The 21,164-nt window shown below is 43.7% G+C and overlaps 1 protein-coding gene across 1 annotated transcript in view; it reads left to right on the top strand.

The window, feature by feature from the left end:
* Positions 1-16,482, top strand: part of KIF2A (kinesin family member 2A) — a 56,868-nt gene extending 40,386 nt beyond the window's left edge. The window contains 9 exon segments of the mRNA XM_083153236.1: positions 5,114-5,283; positions 5,286-5,317; positions 5,941-6,051; positions 6,968-7,035; positions 10,960-11,076; positions 12,305-12,455; positions 14,314-14,415; positions 14,763-14,898; positions 15,778-16,482. Of these exon segments, the coding sequence (XP_083009362.1) occupies positions 5,114-5,283; positions 5,286-5,317; positions 5,941-6,051; positions 6,968-7,035; positions 10,960-11,076; positions 12,305-12,455; positions 14,314-14,415; positions 14,763-14,898; positions 15,778-15,863 (973 nt within the window). The 3' untranslated portion in view covers positions 15,864-16,482.
* Positions 16,483-21,164: the final 4,682 nt, after the last annotated feature.

Genomic DNA, 21,164 nt, shown 5'->3' with positions numbered 1-21,164 from the left:
TGGACCCAGACAGATCCTGACTTCTACATGTCATGTAGGATACTGCTATGGGAATCAGCAGGTTTAAATTACTTGTTTGACAAGCTTTATGGTTATTCTGGGGGGACCCCTAAAAGGTCTTATTCAGTGCCATTATTAGCTGCTGATGAGGAGGGAGAGTACACAGACATACCCTGGGTTCAGGGTGATGTTTCTGAAGAGTCCTCACCCTCTGGGGTGGAGGATTTGATTACTGCTGTAAACAGGCATTGAATTTGTCTGTGAAGAAAAAACTCCTGCTAAGGTTGTTTTTAAGAGACAGCGTGAGGGAAATGATATCTCTCTGCAGACAAGGGTTTACAAGATTTATTGGAAAACCCCTGACAAAAGGCTTGGATGCCTAATAGATGGTTAAGCCTGTATCCTATGCCTGAGGATCATGCAGACCTCTGGAAAATGTTCCAGTGGTAGAGGCTTCTGTGGTATACTGGTCAAAGCCACTGTGCTACCAGTGCAAGCCTTCAAGCAAGCAAGTTCTCTGATTGGCTTCAGTCTGGGTCCCTAAGGCCAAGATTGGTGGGTCAGTGACCCGTGCTCTAGTTGACATACTGTTTTTGTGTGTTGTTACTAGGCAGAGAAGTCTAATGCTGCTGCAGAAATGTGATTCAGGCTGAGCAGGAAGCTCTCAAAATGGCTGCCAGAGTTTCCTCAGTGTCTGTGTTGTTACTAGGCAGAGAAGTCTAATGCTGCTGCAGAAATGTGATTCAGGCTGAGCAGGAAGCTCTCAAAATGGCTGCCAGAGTTTCCTCAGGGTCTGGAGTGCCAGGAGACTGCTTGGCTTATAGCTTGGAAGGCAGATAACAAGTCTAAAAAGGCTTAGAGGCATTAGCTTTTAAAGGAAAGCTGTTATTGGTTTACGACTGAAAGAGATCAATAAGCAGGCCACAGGTGGAAAAGCACTTTCCTGCCTACCCCTGCAGCCAAGCAGACATCAAGGTTTTCTGTTTTCAGGCCATCCTTTAGGCCCTCCCCTAGAGGAGGTGCGTTCTTTTGAGAACAGTCTTTTAAGGGATAGTCTCAATCCTCCAGGGGCAAGGCCCCATAGTCAAAAATTGGGTTCTTTTTATAAGAAACCAAAGGAGAGGAAAAATCCTCCGCATTCTGCCAAGGGTTTTGCCCGGCGGGTGTTTAAGGAGGGGGGACGTCTGTCACTGTTCAAAGACGCAGGGGCACTGTTAGACCGGAACGCTTGGGTTAGAAATACAACCCAGGGTTAAAAGATTCCCTTCAAAGTTCTTCCACCGAGAAGGTTCATTCCTACACCACTACCAAAGGAGGCTCGACTCCGTACAGCTCTCTTGGGAGCGGCTCATTCTCTTTTAGAGAAGGGTGTGGTAGTCCCGGTCCCCAGAGCGGAGGGAAAAAAGGCTTTTATTTCACTCTGTTTTTGGTGCCCAAACCAGACGGGTCTTTCAGATGATCCTAAACTTAAAGGCATTAATAGCCATTTGTGGGTAGACCATTTCAAAATAGAGTCTCTACGGTCTGTGCTGCTAAGCCGGGACCAGGGAGAATTTTTAGCGTCCATGAAGGTCCAGGACGCATACTTGCAGGTTCCTATGCACTCGGAACATCAGGGTGTGCAATAGGAGACCTTCTCCAGTAATAACAGGCGTTGCCCTTCGGTCTGGCCACAGCGTCAAGGGTATTCACCAAATAATGTCAGAAATGGCGGATGTGCTCCGACTTAGGGAAATCATGGTTATTCCATTTTTGGACGACCTGCGGTTTAAAGCGGAGTCAGCAGACGAGTGAAGAGTCACTTGGCAGAAACCATCAGGTTTTGCAGATTCACGGCTGGCTTTTAAATTTACAAAAAGCTCAATCGGTGCCGCCACAGAGACTCCAATTCTTGGGGATTGGTCTGGATACCCAGTTGCATTGGGTGTTTCTACCAGAGGCATAGGCCAGGGATCTGGCTGCCTTGGTACAGGAGATCCTAGGGTCTCAGAGCACAGCAGTATGGAGGTGCCTCAAACTGCTGGGGAAGATGATGGCGTCTTTCGAGACGTTACTGTTCGCCAGGTTCCACTCTAGAGTGTCCCAGTGGACAGGGAACACTCAGACCATGAGGTCAGAACAAATGGTGTTGTTTTCAGAAACTCGATCCTTCCTAAAATGGTGGATGGAGGTGGATTCCCTTCGGGGGAGTCGGTCCCTGCAGTCCTGGAGCTAGTTGGCAGTCAAAACTACCGACGCCAGTCTCAGAGGATGAGGGGCAGTAGTCATGGACCTGCGTCTGCAGGGCTTGTGCACTTTAGAGCAGAAAGACTGATACTTTACAGTCTGCCTTACTGATCAACATCCTGGAACTGAGGGCTGTGTGGAAGAAGTTTTTCTCTGGCGGGAGAAAAGATTACAAGAGCTCCCTTTTAGGCATTCAGACCGACAACGTCACAGCTGTGGCATATCTGAATCACCAGGGAGGCACACACAGCAATCTGGCCATGTGGGAGGTGTCCCGAATCTTCTTGTGGGCGGAACAGAATGTTCTAGCATTATCAGCAATCTTCATACCAGGAGTGGAGAATATAGAGGCCGACTTCCTGAGCAGGGAGAAACTGATGGAAGGAAAATGGAGGCTGAATCCACAAGTATTCCACTAGATTACAATAAGGGGGAAACCCCGGATAGGGACCTGAAGGCATACAGGTTCATCCATCAGGTACCCAGGTTGTATGACAGGATGTGGGATCCACTGGCAGAAGCAGTGGATGCCATGACTATCCCCTGGGAGGGGAATCTTCTTTATGATTTTCCGCCAGTTCCAATGCTGGCAAGAGAGTTGAAAACAATACAGGCCCAGACAATTCCAGTAATTTTAGTGGCCCCAGATTGGCCAGGGAGATCCTGGTACTCGAGGCTTCAGAGATTCTCTGTGGACTCGTGGCGTCTACCTCTGAGGTCAGACCTTCTAAAACAAGGACCGTTCAACCAGCTGGATTCAGCTCGATTAATTTTGACGGTCTGACTGTTGAAAACGCCATTTTGAGGTATATAGGATTCTCAGAGGCGGTGGTTAACACAATGAGGAAAGCCAGAAAGTCAGTGTCTTCTGTAAATTATTTTGGGGCCTGGAAGACCTATATTTGGTGGTGTGTAAGACAGAGGTCACGCACATCGAGATTTAAAATGGCTAAATTGTTGGAGTTTTTTACAGGAGGGCCTTTTCCTCTGGGTTAGGCCTTCAGTCACTCAGAGTACATATCTCGACCGTGTCAATTTTTCTTTCCAAAGAAGGATTGCGTTAGAACCAGAAGTACAGACCTTCCTGCAGGGGGTTTATCTATTGAAACCTCCCTACAACCAACCAAAAGCACCAAGGGAATTATCTCTGGCTCTGGAGTACTTTAAAGAGGCGCCTTTTGAGCCGTTAAGGTCGGTTGACCTTAGTTTCCTTTCAGGGAAGCTGGTATTTTTGTTGGCGGTGGCGTCAGAGAAAAAAAAAAAAAAAAAAATATCGGAGTTGATTGCTTTGTTCTACAAGTATTCCTCCCTTATATGTCATGATGATAGGGCTGCCTTTCGGACAGTACCCCTAGATTGTTACCAAAAGTAGTCTCTGCTTTTCTTCTAAATCAGGAGATTGTTCTGCCTGTGTTTCAACCCCCAGAGGGTTGTTAGGAAAAGGGACAAATTGAGGAATTTGGATGTTGTGCGCGTCTTGCGCGTTTATGTGGACAGAGTTAAGAGTGTCAGAAAGACTGATACTTTACTGGTTTTGTATGACATACACAAACTTAGTTGGCCGGCTTCTAAGCAGACCATTGCTAGGTGGTTGCGCTCTGTTATTGCGTTTGCATATACTAAAGTTGGTAGGCCTGTACCGGCCAGGATTAATGCGCATACCACCAGGTCGGTTGCCACCTCTTGGGCGGTTCGACATGGGGCAACAGCTGAGCAGGTTTGCAGCGCTGCCACTTGGTCATCTGTTCATAATTTTGCCAAATTCTATAGGTTCCATGAGTTCGCGTCGGTGGACGCATCATTCGGGCGAGCAGTGATGAATACTGCAGACCTGAGCGTACCCACCCAAAAGGACCGGCTCTGGAACGTCCCAATGTGAAGCTGTGTCACCAGGACCATTGAAAGAGAAAAAGGGATTTTTGTAAGAACTTACCGTTCGAATCCCTTTCTCTGATATGGTCCTGGTGACACAGCGATCCCTCCCTTACGCTCAGTAAGTATGCCAGTGTTCATGATGTTTCATGTTATAATTGGTTGAAAAGTTAAATTTAAAATTGTGCATATAAATATGTGCAGTTGTTTGTACTGAGTTAATGTATTCCAGTGGCTTTGAAAGATTGAACTGAGGAGTCTGGGATGCAGTAGGGAGGAGCCTACCCTCCAAAAGCTTTAGGATAGGTGCCTGGCTCCTGCGGACCCTCCTACATCCCAATGTGAAGCTGTGTCACCAGGACCATATCAGAGAAAGGGATTCGAACGGTAAGTTCTTACAAAAATCCCTTTATTTTTTTTTTTTTTTTACGCATGAGTAAAATTACAATTTTGAAGATAAGTATAGTTGGGCCTCAGTCAGACTTAATTGCAGGGCAAATTTCTTCTCAAAATGGGGAAAACCATGTGCACTGCAGGTGGGGCAGATGTAAGGTGTGCAGAGAGAGTTAGAGTCCTGCGTCTGAAATCGGCCCATTGTTTTATCTTTATATGTATGTGTGAAATAGAACGATAATCTATTTGAAAACATCACCAATTCTATATTTAGGCTTTGAGTGTGCTCTGCAGTCATTCTAAATATGTTTACACAACAACTGGGGGCCGCTGTATTCATATAATACATTTTGTGTGGGTAAAATATCTACTGACTTTACAGTACATCAATAGTTTGCATTTGCATACACACGGTACAATTTGATTTTGACTATTTAGTCAATTGAATCGGGCCATAGTTTGCTCTCATTCCCCTTTAGGGACATAGTTATATATCCGCAGAAGCTGAGTATTTGGGGCCGAATGATTGTGGATTGCAGATACTCTGACCATTATTCAGTCCACTCTATATATGAGTGACTGGCAAATAACAAACCATTGCACCATTTCCACCATGTTCTAGGACGTCCGGTCAGACATCGGCAAATGCACACTCCTCTAGAAGCCACGCTGTGTTCCAGATCATCTTACGGAAAAAAGGAAAAATGCACGGTAAATTCTCTCTCATTGATTTGGCGGGAAACGAGAGAGGAGCGGACACTTCCAGTGCAGACAGACAGACGCGGCTTGAAGGGCTGAGATAAATAAAAGTTTACTAGCTCTTAAGGTGAGTGGGTTTTATATATAATTTTTTTTTAACCATTGTATGAAGTTAACTTGTTGGATGCTTTGGTACGGTGATATACTAGTGTTCCTGCTAGGGTGCTGCGCCCTGCCTGATTTTTAAAGGGCAAAATGCGCCCTGCCCCTCTAGCAGCACCCCCCTAAAAGAGCCTGCCTCCGACCCCGCCGGTGTGACCGGGGGAAGCCCAGCGCCGCCATAGATGGCGATGCCCGGCTGTGCAGAGCCTTTGGAGGGGCCGGGCCCGCCCTTTTGCGACGTTGGTGGACTGGGACTGGCCACAAAAGCGATGTCTGCTGGCCCGGTCCGCCCCCTTTACGTTGACCCTCCCCCCCCCCCCCCCCGTGTAGCGGTGCCCTACCCGCCCCCGGTCCTAGAAGGAACACTATATACATTATTTTTCAGTGTTCTCCACTCACCACCATACTCCTTTTCCTTAGCTTTGAGTGTGGTATAAGTGAACCAATGAAATACAGTATATCTAGCTCTTCCCATTTACTGCTAAATATAATAAAGTAAAAAGAATACAAATAATCTTCAATTGTTATTTGCAAGCAATAATTTGTAATTGAAGTGTTAACATTTTCAGTGGCGATTTTTGCTTTCAGGAGTGCATTCGTGCGCTAGGGAGAAATAAGCCACACACCCCATTTAGGGCGAGTAAGCTGACACAAGTTCTGCGGGACTCCTTTATTGGTGAAAACTCTCGTACCTGCATGGTAAGCGGCTTCACATGTACTTGTTGTACACAGATTTGCTTCTAAATTCATAGGAGTCCTGTTTCTACCAATACAGAGATGCTTCTCCTTGTGTAACATATAGGAAATCTAATTCATCCAATTTCTTTCTGTACATTTTTCCGGTATGATCAGGCAAATGTAAACCTGTTATTGTACATATCTTTTTGAGCAGGGGTTTTCAATGTACAACCCTTCACCTACTGTGGTACAAAACATCCCAGCATTCCCTGCCATAGTTTTCTATCAGAGCATGCTAAAGCCATGGCAGGGCATGCTGGGATGTATAGTTTCACAGCAGCTGTTGAATACCCTGTTCTGGGGTTTCAGTTCAATAGAGGAAAATCACAACTGGTTAAACATTTATGCCTAGTGATACAGTATTTACATAGTGAAGAAATTATGCATAAGGGGGGGGGGGGGGGGGGGGAACAAATAAGACAAATTATTTAGTTGTCATATCCAAAGAGCTGTTATTTCTAATTGATAAATTAACAAGTTTAGTTTTAGATAATGTTTTCATGATTAAGCCTACAATGAGAGATATTGAATATAACCTTGCTTTCTCCAAGTGGGGGACACTGGAACCACGGGGTATAGAGGAGCTGATTGCAGCACTGCCGCCTGTCTGACTTCCTTCCCGTCCATGTTCCCCTATCTGGACAGAGCCAAGTGCAGTGTATGCAGATTAGCTATATGAGCTAACAGGACTCTACAGGAGGGGAGCAAGTCACTGCTGTCATGTGTTGATACATTGAGACCTGAGCTGCTGATAACATCATGGCAGACAGTAGTTCATCATGTTGTTTGTGGCCTGTTATTACTCTTCTCCCTCCCCAAAAGTGTGTATGTATGTCTGTGCCACAAGAGGAATAACTCTGTCCATGTTTATCTACAGATTGCTACCATCTCTCCCGGAATGGCATCTTGTGAAAATACTTTAAACACTTTAAGATACGCAAACAGGTAATACTGAGAGTACTGGGCGCTATGTCATTTCTCACCAGCGCAGAGCCTGGTTTCAAACTCCCCTGTGTTTTATGGTGCAGTAGGATCTGTAAAACTATTTACAGTTTCCTGTGCATTTTATACATTTTGATTAATACATTGCTATTAATATTAGAATGATTCCTAATTAACGTGTTTTCCAAACATACACTATGATTAAACTTATTTTGTCCAATCCATAATACCCTTATGTCCTTAAATCCTCCTGAACATCTTCATGAGATATGCTCCTCTATTGCGCTTCGCTCAGGACCCAACTGCTGACAATGGCATGATGTCAGCAGTTGGGTAATGATAGGGGGCGAGAATGTACTAATCCTTGAAAAGTGATAAACAACCAACCAATCAGCCCCCAACTGTCATTTTTGCACACCATCTGCGGCATGGCAGTTAGCAGCTGATCGGATGGTTGTGTAACAGTGCCCATACACGGTACAATTATTGTATACTATTCTGACTCGATAGCATCACATCTCATAGGTAATGCAATGTAATGAGATGAGATCCATTACAAAAAGTAGGTGCAGCACACACTTTTTGAGATGTGTGATGGGAGCGCGCATCTCATCGCACCCAGCAATTGTACCGTGTATGGACACCTTAACACTGCATTTTATCACTTTTTTCTAGCTTTAGTACATCTGGCCCAGGGTGCAGACAGAAGGAGAAACCTAGAACTGGCTATAGTTTGATAAATGGTGCGTCAGCCGAACACATGAGAGTTAGGAGCCGATTGGGTGGAGCACCACTTATTAAAAGCAACAAGTTTTAAATAGAAAAAAATGTAATAATAAAAAAAAATACAAACAAATTGAAAAAAACCAAAAACATGGAATATTGCAGGACTTACAGTGAGTGTCATAAATGAGAGTTTAAGAGCGGCCTTCGTGTGTCTCCTGCAGGAGTCAGGGTTCAATATTCCTACTGCCTGAGGATGCAAATTAGCTTTGTATTCCTAACCTTTTTTACATGGCAAACTAAAACCCATTACCGGATACTGTGATTGCCTTATGTGAGCCTGACACAGCTGACAGAAAGTTGCCATAAGAAATCTGTAGACACACATGGAAATGGTGGTTGTTTTCAATTACCTGTCAAATGAAAGGACCGTCGCTGTTGAAAGCTAGAACGTATCTAATTGGCGGAGTGAGCCAGACGTGAGCTGCCTGCACTGCTTTGTTACAGTAGCCTGACTCCTGCTCGCACCTCCATAGCCTGCAGCAATTAAATCAATGTCTATCTTACATCACAGGGATCGTGACATTTTGTGCATATTAAAAATAGTTCTCTTTTTTAGGGATACGGTCATTGGGTCACCAGCAACTTATTAGACAGTCATTAGGTCGACATGCAGGAAGGTCGACATGCAGGAAGGTCGACAGGGTCATTAGGTCGACATGGGTTAGGTCGACTTTTCACTGTTTTTTGAGCCGACAGGCGGTATTTCATGCCCTACCATCCACTAGGGCGACTTGGGAGAATAAAATAGTGTGCCGAGCGTAGCAAGGCGAGGGGCTGCGGTGCACTTTAACCTATGTCCGTGTCGACATTTGGGTAAAAAAACAGTAAAAAAAAAAACCTTTGACTGTCGACCTAACCCACGTCGACCTAGACTGATGTCAACCTTCCTACATGTCGACTTAATGACTGTCTAACAACTTGCTGGTGACCAACTGATCCACACCCCTTTTTTATGCATTTGGCTGTGTGACCAAATCACGAAGTATTACGTAGGGCTTGATCACGCCTGTGTATATAGTGGTGGTTTAACAGTTGTGGGTTCCATATACTCCCCACCAGATTTACTGTGGGACATACATGCTGAGGCTGTATTGCTCATTGAGATTTTGGGTGACCAATTGAAAACTGTTCACCATTTTTGTTGCAGGACAATGGCAAATTCAGAATATATAGATTTTGTTTTTAACGTCACACTGCCATATTTGTTTGTAAAGAATGTAAATGCAGAATGTCAGCTAGTTTTGAAAGGCACCAGGAGGTATGGGAGCTAGTACTTCTTTACCGAGCGCCCAGAGAGCTCATAGATACATGGAGACGGAAAAGACGGCATTATTTAGGGTCTAAATTGAAGCCTGCACAACTCTCATTACAGCTGTAAAATGTAGGGTGTCCTACTACAAACCGTATAGATTGTGTTATTTCAAAGTCTATACTAGGCACATTCACAAATTCCATTTATAAAGCTTAAGAACCCTGATCGAAGCACAGCTATTTCTCAGACCTTGGACACAGAACTTTCTGTATGCTGGGCAGCAGGAACCATGCAATAATATAACTGCAGCTGATGAGAGCACACGTTAGGGATTGGCAACCCGGACACACTGCATTGGGTGTCTTTTAGCCCTCCAAAGAGCTGTACATTTAGCCTTGATACTGCTAAGAAGTTAGAACAATGCTTTTAATGCCAGAAAGACCCTTCCTGCAGTAACAATGCGGCAGGCCGGTTTGATAACTGTTACATGCTACTCCAAACAATCTTGGCTAAAAAGGAGGAAGGAGCAGGACTGTCTGACCCATTACTAGCTTTTGGTGGCCATATACTTGTGTGATTTGAATGCGACATCGCAATACGAATGCATCTTATGGTGCCCAAGTGCTTTTTTTCCAGCACCCAATGTATCATGCAACATCAGGTGCTGAAAAAAGGGCAGTTGGCAGTGGAGCAGGCGGCAAAATTTGAGAAAAAAAGTCAAAACACTGACCGGCCATCTGATTGGCTGAGAGAGCTCTCAGCCATTTAGAAGCCGCACATTCAGGCAGCCGCTGAGAGCTTTCTTGTATCCAATCAGAAGGCCACCCAGTCTTTTGAAATGTTTTTTTTTTTTTTTTATTCTCTTAACTACCACCGCGTGCCAGCTCTCCAGAAGCCCGCTCCATTACACCGCCACCAGCCCTCCACATGTTTTTAACCACATGCAATCGCCCATGCAATTCGATAAATGTTATGTGCAGCACATAATATCTATCAACGCAACATTTGACCGCATCACATCGGGTGACACATTTGATGTGCATACAGTCATGCAATTTATTACACCGATGCGGTTGAAATCAAATGATTGTAGGCAATATCGCCCTAGTGTATGGGCACCATTAGACCCAGTTAGCTAATGTAATTATATACAATGTTGAATCCCTTAAATGGTAAGAAGACCACAGGAAACCAGATCTTTATAGAAGTGCTAGTGAAATATAGTCATTAATATTTTAAGGGACACCGCAGGAAGCCTTTATCTGTTTGCATATAGTCCTGTCTCCTGATGAAACGGTCTTTATTTACCATGTACTTGTACTATATTGCCTTGTACTGTAATTTGTTATTTAATGTAATTTTTGCTCATTTATGTATTGTTAGGCCCTGCAGAACTCTTGTGATGCCATATAAATAAATAATATATAGGTGTATATGATGTTATGCTTGTATAGTAATATGTTAATTTGTATCTTAATGATTATACCCATTCACACTTCTGATAGCCCTCCCCTACCCCAATTAGTATTCATCTGTGTATGTGCAATACAGGGAATATTATATGTACAATCCAGTACACTAAGCCAATCTGTGTCTATTCTACGTGACCTGAAGCCAGACAGGAACTCTGGAATAAACGTCTGCTGCCGTCAGGCAGATTGTATAGATCTTAGAAGATTGCTTATCTGCTAATAATTTAAACGGAACTAAAAATAACTTTTTGTATATGTCACCATTCTCTGCTCACTGTTGCTTTGCCACATCCCTTATGTCATTATATCTGGTGTGATTGTGGTATCTATCTACCTGTCCAAGGGTGTGCAACACTAAAATGTATTCTGTCCTTATCGTACCTTCCTTCATCTTTCTGCTGTGTCTCGGGGATCCAGAGTAAAGGAATTTGGGATTAGTCCATCGGATATTCCCTTCTCTCAGGGTAGCGGAAGTCGCTCTGACCTCTCTCCTTCCTATGAGTATGATGATGACTTCTCTCCTACACTCACCAGGTCTAACCGGCACTTCTTTCTGTACACCTGTGTTTTGTGGCCTCGTTTTTCTTCATTTCCACATGGTTTTGCATGGTTATATAGATTTTTTTTTTTATTATTATTCTTATTTGATAGCATGAATTTGCTTTAAAATGTATTTTTATTAAATGTATTTGTCAGCTTTCAGAGATTTCCTTGTTTCTCTTGGCGCGGTGACTTTGGGATTTCTGCACTCACGCAGTCTCTGGAATGATAGCAGTAGGTAGAGTTTAGGGTGATCTATAATATTGTGAGAGTAAGCTGCGGGATTGGCACAATAGCTTCTCTTTAAGTATGAGTAATGTCATCGACTGTAGCATTCCCTGTTTGTTCTTACTTGGGTGAACGCCGAAGTGTGACCTTTGTGGTCTCTCTACCCACTTCCAGTTACTGCAACATGAATATTATTTGTTCGGTTGTTCTGGTGCAGCGCCCTGTGATCCCAAATAATTTGTCTAAGCTCCATCCAAATGCAGAATTGAGGGGAACATCTAATGTTAATGAATAAAAAGGAGATTTACTTGGCGAGCCGATCATTTAAAAAAAACATAACTCAATCTAAAACCGTTGGGAAACGTGCAGCCCTCATGCTTTCCTGCTGGGAGCTACAGATTGGCCAAGGCTGTATAATGTAAGGGTGTTAAGGTGACATGTACTTATACGATTTAGGCCCTTTTCACCCGATTCTGACTGATCGAGCCGATACATTGGTTGAGAAGTGCACACATAGTATGTGCCTTACTTCCAATGTGCATGGGATCGGATCTGGAAATCGTAAGTGCTGCACATAAGATTTATCAGATCCAGCACTTGCCGGGGGTTGCATGCAATACATCGTCTGCCAAAGGACCACATATGATGCATCGTATGCGGTCCTGCCGCTGGGGAGCCCGGCTGGCAGTTGCCGAGGTATCCAATGCAAGGCTGCATGCAATATCTTGGATAAGTGTATGGTTGAATATATAGCTGTTCTCTATATGATTGGTATATGAGCAGTTTATTTTATATGGTCCTGGGATATATGGCCTGTTTGTTGCCTTTATAGCAATTTAATTCTATGTGATGATCCAATTTTTCTCTGGTTTACCCCAAGGAGATCTTTACAGCTGACATTATACATTTACATTGTTTTAGTGACGTATTTTGTTTGTTACATTTTGCATAAGAATAGGTCTGATGGTTACATGTAACTGTTCCCTTCTTTCAGAGTGAAAGAACTGACTGTAGATCCCAGTGCTGCTGGAGACCTCCGCCCAATGTTACATCATGCGCCTAATCAGCTCGATGACTTGGAGTCGCTGTGGGGAGTGGGCAGCTCTCCTCAGAGAGATGACCTCAAACTGTTATGTGAACAAAATGTGGGTGGAGTCCTATATTACACTGCTTGTTTTGTTAGTACTGTGCAGACGTCTTCATGTTCTGGCACGGCTTTTTCATAGTAAAAAACATATTTATTGTGCATGTAACTTGTGCAATGAACAGATCTAATATAACTAGAATATTTTGTATTATGAAGACAAAACACAGATAAGGGGGTCTTCAATGCGGGATTCCAACTGTCGGGCCTTTTTTGGCCAGCTCGCCTGCAACAGACGGAATTCAGTGTTCTACCTGTCGAGTGGCGAAAAGTGGACGTGTCGGCGAAACCAGCCTTTGGATTGTAGAGATGTGGCCTTGAATTCGACAATACACAGCCGTTTCCGACCAAACAGATCCGACTTGTTTTAAAGTCCGATCTGTTTTGTTTAACTCCGCCTTCAATGCTGTCGGAAACGGCAGGCGGTGACCACTATTTCCCCTGTTTGAAATAGTGTCCGACATTGTAAACCGCCCTAAGTGTAAATGTACAATGCAGCGTGTTTTGAATTTAACATGATTGCATGTTTAACCCCCAACATTTAAAGCAGCAGAGTACAAATTGTCTCTAAATTTACCCCATGGTCTGTAGAGCAGCTGATGCTACAGATGTCCGCAGTGGTCTTTTCAAGCACAAGGCTAGAACTGTTCATTAACAGCAGGGCTGGGCAATAAGCGGCCCTCCAGCTGTTGATGAACTACACATTCCAGCATGCTTTGCGTCAGTATTGCTATTTGGCCATGTTGAGACTGATGCAAGGCATGCTGGGATGCGTAGTTCAGCAACAGCTGGAGGGCTGCTTATTACCCAGCCCTGATTTAAAGGAGCCAGAAATATCTGCACAATTACCTGTTAATATGTGACCTTTCCATGTATTATGGAGCAGCTCATATTTACCTGAGATAGAGAGCATTGGCAATTGAAGCAAAAATGATCAATGAGTGGGAAAGAAAGGATTGTGGGAGTTATTCTGATTCACTCGGAAAGGCACAATCACTCACTAATGCAGTGGTTCCCAACCCTGATCCTCAAGTACCCCCCCAACAGTGCACATTTTCCAGGTCTCCACACAGAATCACAAGTGACATAATTGGCTCCACCTGTGGATCTTTTAAAATGTGTCTGACTAATGAGTGCACCTGCCAGGTGACCTGGAAAACATGAACTGTTGGGGGTACCTGAGGACCAGGGTTGGGAACCACTGCTCTAATGGACAAAACCATGTACACTGCAGGTTGGGCTGATGTAACATGTGCAAAGAGAGTTAGATTTGGGTGTTGTATTGTTTCTGTGCAGGGTAAATACTGGCTGCTTTATTTTTACACTGCAATATAGATATCCGTTTGAAGTACACCCCTTCACCCAAATCTAACTCTCTCTGCACATGTTACATCAGCCCCACCTGCAGTGCACATGGTTTTGTCCATTAGAGAGTGATTGTGCCTTTCCGAGTGAATCAGAATAAGCCCCATTGTCCTTTAAGAGCATTTACTAGTTTCCGGTGTAATCACTTTGGGAAAAGTAAGCACTGCATATACGTTTTAATACATGTATTCCAGTGAATCCATCAACCCATCTGTCTCATGTAATCAGGTTGCAGAAATACTTGCATTTTACTCTCTTAAGATACCTCTACTTATGAGCGGAGATGGCGTATGCAAATGTTCCATCAGATGTTCTAGTGGTAGCACTTGATAAGTCTCAAGTATTCTTTTTTGACCTCAGAGAACATTGAAAAGGGGAACGGCTATTATAGCAGGAGGTGTGGTCTGATTATAAGAGTCTTTGGTTACCCATAGAATGCGGATACACCCTCTACAGTATGCACCCTAATCAGTCTCGCTCTGTTTGACATTTAGGAGGAAGAAGTTTCTCCGCAGCTCTTCACCTTTCATGAAGCAGTGTCACAGATGGTGGAGATGGAGGAACAGGTAGTGGAGGACCACAGAGCAGTGTTTCAGGTAAAGCCTTTCTGTGTGGACATGGCTGTAGGTAGGACATCGTGTTTGCTTTTTCTCCTGTAGGGCTGATTGTTGTAATCTTCTCAGCATTTGTTAGGAACAATTATGAATAACCTGTCTCCTAATGTAAGTACTAGACTTGTCCATGTCTGTATTATGTAGCAGCTACTAGTAAACGTCTGGTCGATGTAAGTGACGGTATCTTATTAGATGAGCCATTATGTATATAACTAATTAGGATGTAATCATTCTCTCTGGGGTCTTTATTATTCATGCAAATTGTTTCTACTACAGCATTATACCCGTGGGCTGGGTCTGTAACATTGAAGTGTTTTTGTCCCATGCAGGAGTCTATAAGGTGGCTTGAAGATGAGAAAGCTCTGTTAGAGATGACCGAAGAGGTGGACTATGACGTGGACTCCTACGCTACACAGCTCGAAGTGATCCTGGAGCAGAAAATTGACATCCTTACTGAATTACGTGGTATGTAAATGAACCGAGGAACAAACGCAGCCTTCTCACATTGTGAATTGATAACATTTTTAAAGTGTAAAGTGATTTTAATAGCTATGTTTACGTCAGCATGATGGCGGCGTAGTTAAAATGTTGACCTCGAAAAGGTGAACATCTGGAAAATGTCAACAAGAACAAAGTGTTGACATGTCAATATAGTGAGCATGCAACATTATGGTAGTGTTGACGTCTTCAAGTTATCCTGTAGAATTACAATACAAGTACAATCCCTATTTTCTGGCAACCAATGGCCCGGATCCTCTTTTAATCCGGACACATCGGGTGCCAGGGGGAAGGTAGGATTTTATGTGTTTTAAATAATGTGTAAAATAATCAGTGGGAGGGTTTAGGACGGCAGTAGGAGGGCTTAGAATGTGGGAAGGTTTTGGACTGTGGAAGGGGAGAGTCACGCTGCGTCGGGGGTGGGGGTGGGCGAGTGTGTGCGGGCGGCGCCACACTGCAGTGGTGAGCCTGAGATGCGCTGCGGGGGCTTGTTAGGAGGATACAAGTTGGGGAGGGGGGGAATCAAGCTGCGGGTGTCTCCCTGCATTCAGGGTACACCACCAAAAATCCGGCAAAATCGGTAATCCGGCTCAGTGCTGGAACAGATGATGCCGGAAAATCGGTGTTGTACCTGTACCAGTCGACATCATGTTATATTGACATTCTGACCGCCAACGTAAAGGATGGATCTCTTTAAACCGAGTGAAAGATGGCCGTTGTCATATTTATAACAACGTGATTACACATTTAATATACAGTATGCTGCTTATAACAATACGCCAAATAAGATGCGCTTCGTATTACTCTGTTCTGCCTTTTTATTGTGCTTTTTTTACTCCATTTAAGATAAAGTGAAGTCGTTCCGATCTGCTTTACAAGAGGAGGAGCAGGCCAGCAAACAAATAAATCCCAAGAGGCCTCGAGCCCTTTAAAGGAAGGCATTGATGAAGGATCACCTTACAAAGAACTTTCTACTGTAAAATAGAATAATTATTATTATTATTATTATTAAACTGTGGCCGTCAGAACCCAATTACTTGAAACTTTAAGTAAACTTTTATAATGTCAGTGGAGATGTCCTCCTCTGTCACTTGAATGGATAATTATTTTGGGCTAACCACTACACTGACGTTGAGACGACAAGCTTCACATCCGAACGGCACAAATTTATCGGTAGGGACTGCGAGGCACTTTGTCCAAATTTACTTCATTCAATCATGTCTTATTTTCCAAACGTTTGTCTGTTTTTTCTATTTTTTATTTTTATTTTCCTGTTTTTTTTTATTTTTTATTTTTTAAATAAATAAGTTTAAAACTGTGTACTGGAAGGGATACGCCATTTTGTCTGTTTTTAAATACAAGATTCCATTTTTGCTGCAGGATGAGACATTCTGTTTTTAAGTTCCATGCATGCATGCCTGCCTATCCATCCGTAATTGTACAGGTACAAATGTTACAGGGGTGAGCTGTGCACACCTCCCTTGTGTCTTTATTGGTCATACGCCCTTTTTAATTATGCACAGCCTTAACTTTAATAAAATAAAAAACTATTCTTTGTTTTGTCAATGTAAAATAACACTGTATACCATTTTTAGTTTCTGCTGTAGGAGGTTCCATATTACAGTACAGTTATGAAACTATAAAGGGATAAGCAACATGTGGCTCTTATAGTACAAATAATAGCTGATGAACAATAGATTACCACAATGAGCTGCATGTATGTAAATAACAAGTGTAGCAGTCATTTGCTCACAGGTGAGTTGACTTACTTGTGGCTGAACCAATAGTCACAGGATGTTGCAGCCCAACCAACCAATTAGAATTGGCTACTCATGAATATTGGACTTGACTGGATGTGAGCACAACAAATTCTCATAATTATTGGTTCAAACTCTAGATCAGTGATGGCTAACCTGGACACCAGCTGTTGTTGAACTACACATCCAAGCATGCCTTGAGTTTTACTGTTTGGCCATGCTAAAACTGATGCAGGACATGCTGGCATGTGTAGTTCAACAACAGCTGGAGTGTCAAGGTTAGCATCACAACCCTAGATGGCTGTATTGACTGCAAGTTGACATTTCCACCTTTAGTGGATTTTTGATCAAACTTTTGACTCCATGGATATTGCAAATAAAGAATAATTCCTCCTCCTCCTCCTCCTCCTCCTCCTCCTCCTCCTCCTCCTCTTCTGTAACTAAAGCGGAGAGCAAGATCAATTCTAGCTATGCTGGTTCCTGGGCAGCGTTGAGCTGAATGATGAGTTGGGGGGTCTTCTTTAAGGTAACACTAGATACCTACCCTCTGTATGTGGGAAGAATATTCAATGTGTGGTACCTTCACTAAAGGTGGGTTTGTCAAGTAAGACTGCCTAGTCGTGCTAGGATCTACATGTTGCCTACTCCTCCTGTATAATTAACATCCAGAGTTTCCATCCTCCACATGTAAAATGCATACTGGATTTGTGGCTGTATAATTAACATTTTCATTTTTTGATTTTACATTGGAAAGGAATATGGCCATAAATGAAGTCTTACTGCACTGACCGAATGATGGCCATTTTATCCCACACTATATTTTCATGGACACCAAGCCAAGACCTCATTTAAAGACTGTTTTGCTGTTAAAAATATGTTCCATCTGTACATTTCATACAAGTCAAAGGTTACCTACTCATAACTATTCAACTATATTAAGTATACAGTCACTGCCTTATGTTCCATCTGTTAACTTATGCCTTTAGTACAGGAGTTAACAATAAACAGAGCGATGATGGCAAGTATGGTACATTTATATGGTTCTGTGTTATTTGTGCTGTTCAATGATGGGTAGAAAATCTAGCCCATCACAGCTCTGTGTAAAACTTCTAGTTCTTGTCAGACTGGGCATCTGAGTTAGGGTTGGTAAACTTTCCTTTTTTAAGTACAGTGCAGGCTCATGCGGCCATTTTGAACAAAAGCTCTACGGTACATATCTGTACATACAGTGCTGTATGCGTTACTTTTTTCTAATCTAGCTTTCACCTGCAACTTCCAGTAAACCCCTACCAACAGGGGTTTTTGCAAACCAAAGGGCTTGGGGCCAGATGCAATAAGCTTCAAAAGTGATAAAATGGAGTGTGATAAACAGCCAGCCAATCAGCTCCTACCTGCCATGTCACAGACTGTGTTTGAAGAATAACAGGCAGGAGCTGATTGGTTGGTGGTTTATCACTCTCCATTTATCACCTTTGAAGCTTATACCCCTTTTACACCGCCGAAAAATCCGGGTCAGCGGCGGGTCAGACCCGGATCTTCGGCGGTGTAAATCCCTAACGCCGTGTCCCTTTACACGGGACTTCTACCCAGGTCCTGACCTGGGTAGAACACGGCTAGGACCTGGGTAGAGGGCGGTGTAAATGTGAACGCCGGGTCGGATGACCCGGCTCCCATTTACATGAATGGGGAACGTCCAACCTGCGGACCGCAGTGTCCGCAGGTTGGACGGGTTGTCAGCCTGACACTGACAGCTGGCGCTGCTATCTGCTATACCCTGCAGACAGCAGTGGCGGCGGGGGAGGGAGGTGAACGGATGCCTGTGTGTGGCATCCATTCACCTCCTGTGCGACGGCGGGGGGGGGGGGTGTGACTGGGGGCAGCCCAGCAGCTTACCTTAGTGCTGGGCTGCCCCCAGCAGCGTTCCGGTCCGGTGGCGGCGGTGGTGATTGGCGCTTGGAGATGTCATCTCCAAGCACCGGGAGGGGAGGGGAGGGGGGGGGGGGGGGTGCGGGCCGGGCTGTCCGCCCGCCCGGTGTAAATTGCACTAAACGCCGGGTCGCACCCGGCTTGAACCTGGGTCTAAAAAGCCGGGTGCCGGCTTTTTAGACCCAGCGTTTTGGTGTAAAAGGGGTATTAGTGCATCTGGCCCTTGGGCATTAAATGGGTAAATGGGCATGACCGCAATGTGTCATCCAACAGATTACCTTGTAACAATGTACCAGCTAAGCATTACCATTTTTTCCTTATTTATAAACTACTGACTTATTACCCACCATGGTATGCTGATGTAATAAAAATGCAGCGTGTACACTTTGATTAGAGAGTTTGAGCCCTCTTGTAAGCTGAAACAGAAGGTCATTGGTATGGGGGTCTAATCTCAGAACCCACTAAGAACTTTTATAATTTTCACAGACTCAGGGCCTTATTCTAGTTCATTCTTAGAGGCAAGTTCCTTCTTAGCTGGACAAAACCATGTGCACTGCAGGTGGGGCAGATGTAACATGTGCAGAGAGAATTAGATTTGGGTGGGGTTTTACTTCAAAGTGAGATCTATATTGCAGTGTAAAAATAAAGTCGTCAGTATTTTCCCTGCACAGAAACAAAATAACTCACCCAAAGCTCAATCTCTCTGCACATGTTACATCTGCCCCCCTGCATTGCACATGGTTTTGTCCAGCTAAGAAGGAATTTGCCTCTAAGAATTAACTAGAATAAGGCCCTTAGTCACCGTTAACCCTCGTAAGTAAGATATTACTTAGGAGAAGTATCCTGTTATTTCAGTTGAGATCCCAATAGAACAGCGCCCATCTCTTCGGATTACCTGAAACTGATACAGAGGTGTACTCTGTCTGCAACAATGTTTAAGTAGATGGTAATGTCAAAGTAACGTCCACATGAATGCCAGGTCCCAAGGTTTCAGTACAGAACACCCTGGTTCCTACTTGCTTTCTTCCCATAGTGCTTCCTGGTTCAATCATTTCCCCAGATCAATGACAAAAATGCACACCACTGTTAACCTGATGCAAGAGAAAACTGGATTCATTTATCCAGGCCACTTCCTTCCGTTGGCCCAGTTCTGATGCTCACATACCCCATTAAAGGTGCTTTTGGAGGACAGGGCTCAGTATGGGCCCTCTGACTGGTCTGTGGCTACATAGCAAGCTCAGTTAAGTTGTTTGTTCTCACACCTTTCTATCATAGCCAGCATGTGCTCCAGTAGCTCTTCGGTTGAATTTGACCACATGGGCAAACCTTCACTCCATAAAGCATTCGAGTTTGAATAGCCAGGCCACTGTTGCTGGTTCTCCCGTTGTCCTTACTTGGACCATTTTTGATAGGTACTAACAAATGCATACTTGGAACACCTCTTAATTACCTACCATTTCGGAGATGCTTTGTCCGAGTTCTCTAGCCATTAGAAGTTTGCGCAGATCCTTTTGCTTTCTAATTCTTCCTGTTTCCAACACATCATCTTTGAGAACTGACTGTTCAGTTGCTGCTTAATATATCCTGACCCTTGACATGTGACAATCAATATTATTCACTTCACCGGTCATGTAATCTTATGGAGGGACACTGGTATGTTATAGTTGAGGAAAATTCATTATTTTCTCTAAATGCAGACCAACCTCAGTGTGGGCTTTATAGAGGACCTAATGATCATCTCTTACATCCTTTTGATGTAAATCTTCAAACTAGAATTCAATGAAAAAAAAAAGAGCCTGAATAGCAATATCTTAATTTACGTGGCATTTAGAAATCACCATAGGTTGAAAATATGTTTTTTTTTTTTTTTAAATTCAGACTCTATAACGCCAAAACAAGCTTTTGTTGCCCAAACAGTTAGTAAAACAAACTGTCATCATTGTAGTGACCCCAACATGACTAGCTTCCTCGTCCTCCTGGAGAAAAAATGATTACTGTATTAGTATTATTATTATACCTGTGGGTTTATGCAAAGGGAAGTATGGAAAAGAACTACGGTAGTAAGCCAGTGCAGTCAGCGCTGAGAACCAAAGATTGTGTCATTGGTTATAATTGTACCTTCTACCCCCCAAACTATGTGCCTAGGCACCCTGGGGTGCCTTGGGATGTTTGCAAGGGTGCCTCGGGGTGGGGGTCCACGACCAAAACAATTTATTATGCTCAAAGCGATTGGCAGCCACTAGCACTGGTTTTGCCTATCATAAAACATATGGACAATTGGCACCACAGCTATGTTCTCCACCACATAACGTAGTGGTTCTCAACCTCGGTCCTCGGGTAACTCGGCAGGTGCACTCATTATTCACTGACACATTTCCAAATATCACAGGTGGAGATAATTATGTCACCTGTGAGTCTGTGTGGAGACCTGGAAAACGTGCACTGCTGGGGGGGGTCCTGAGGACTGAGGTTGAGAACCACTGACATAACTGAACCTGAGGGTGACAGTTAAGCACAATTTATATATTTTTTTATTTATCCATAAGAAAC

The sequence above is a fragment of the Crinia signifera genome, chromosome 1 (assembly GCF_055691185.1).
Source record: "Crinia signifera chromosome 1, ASM5569118v1, whole genome shotgun sequence".
NCBI lineage: Eukaryota > Metazoa > Chordata > Amphibia > Anura > Myobatrachidae > Crinia > Crinia signifera.
The sequence above is the reverse complement of the archived record's forward strand: the minus strand, read 5'-3'. Positions and strand labels throughout refer to the sequence as shown.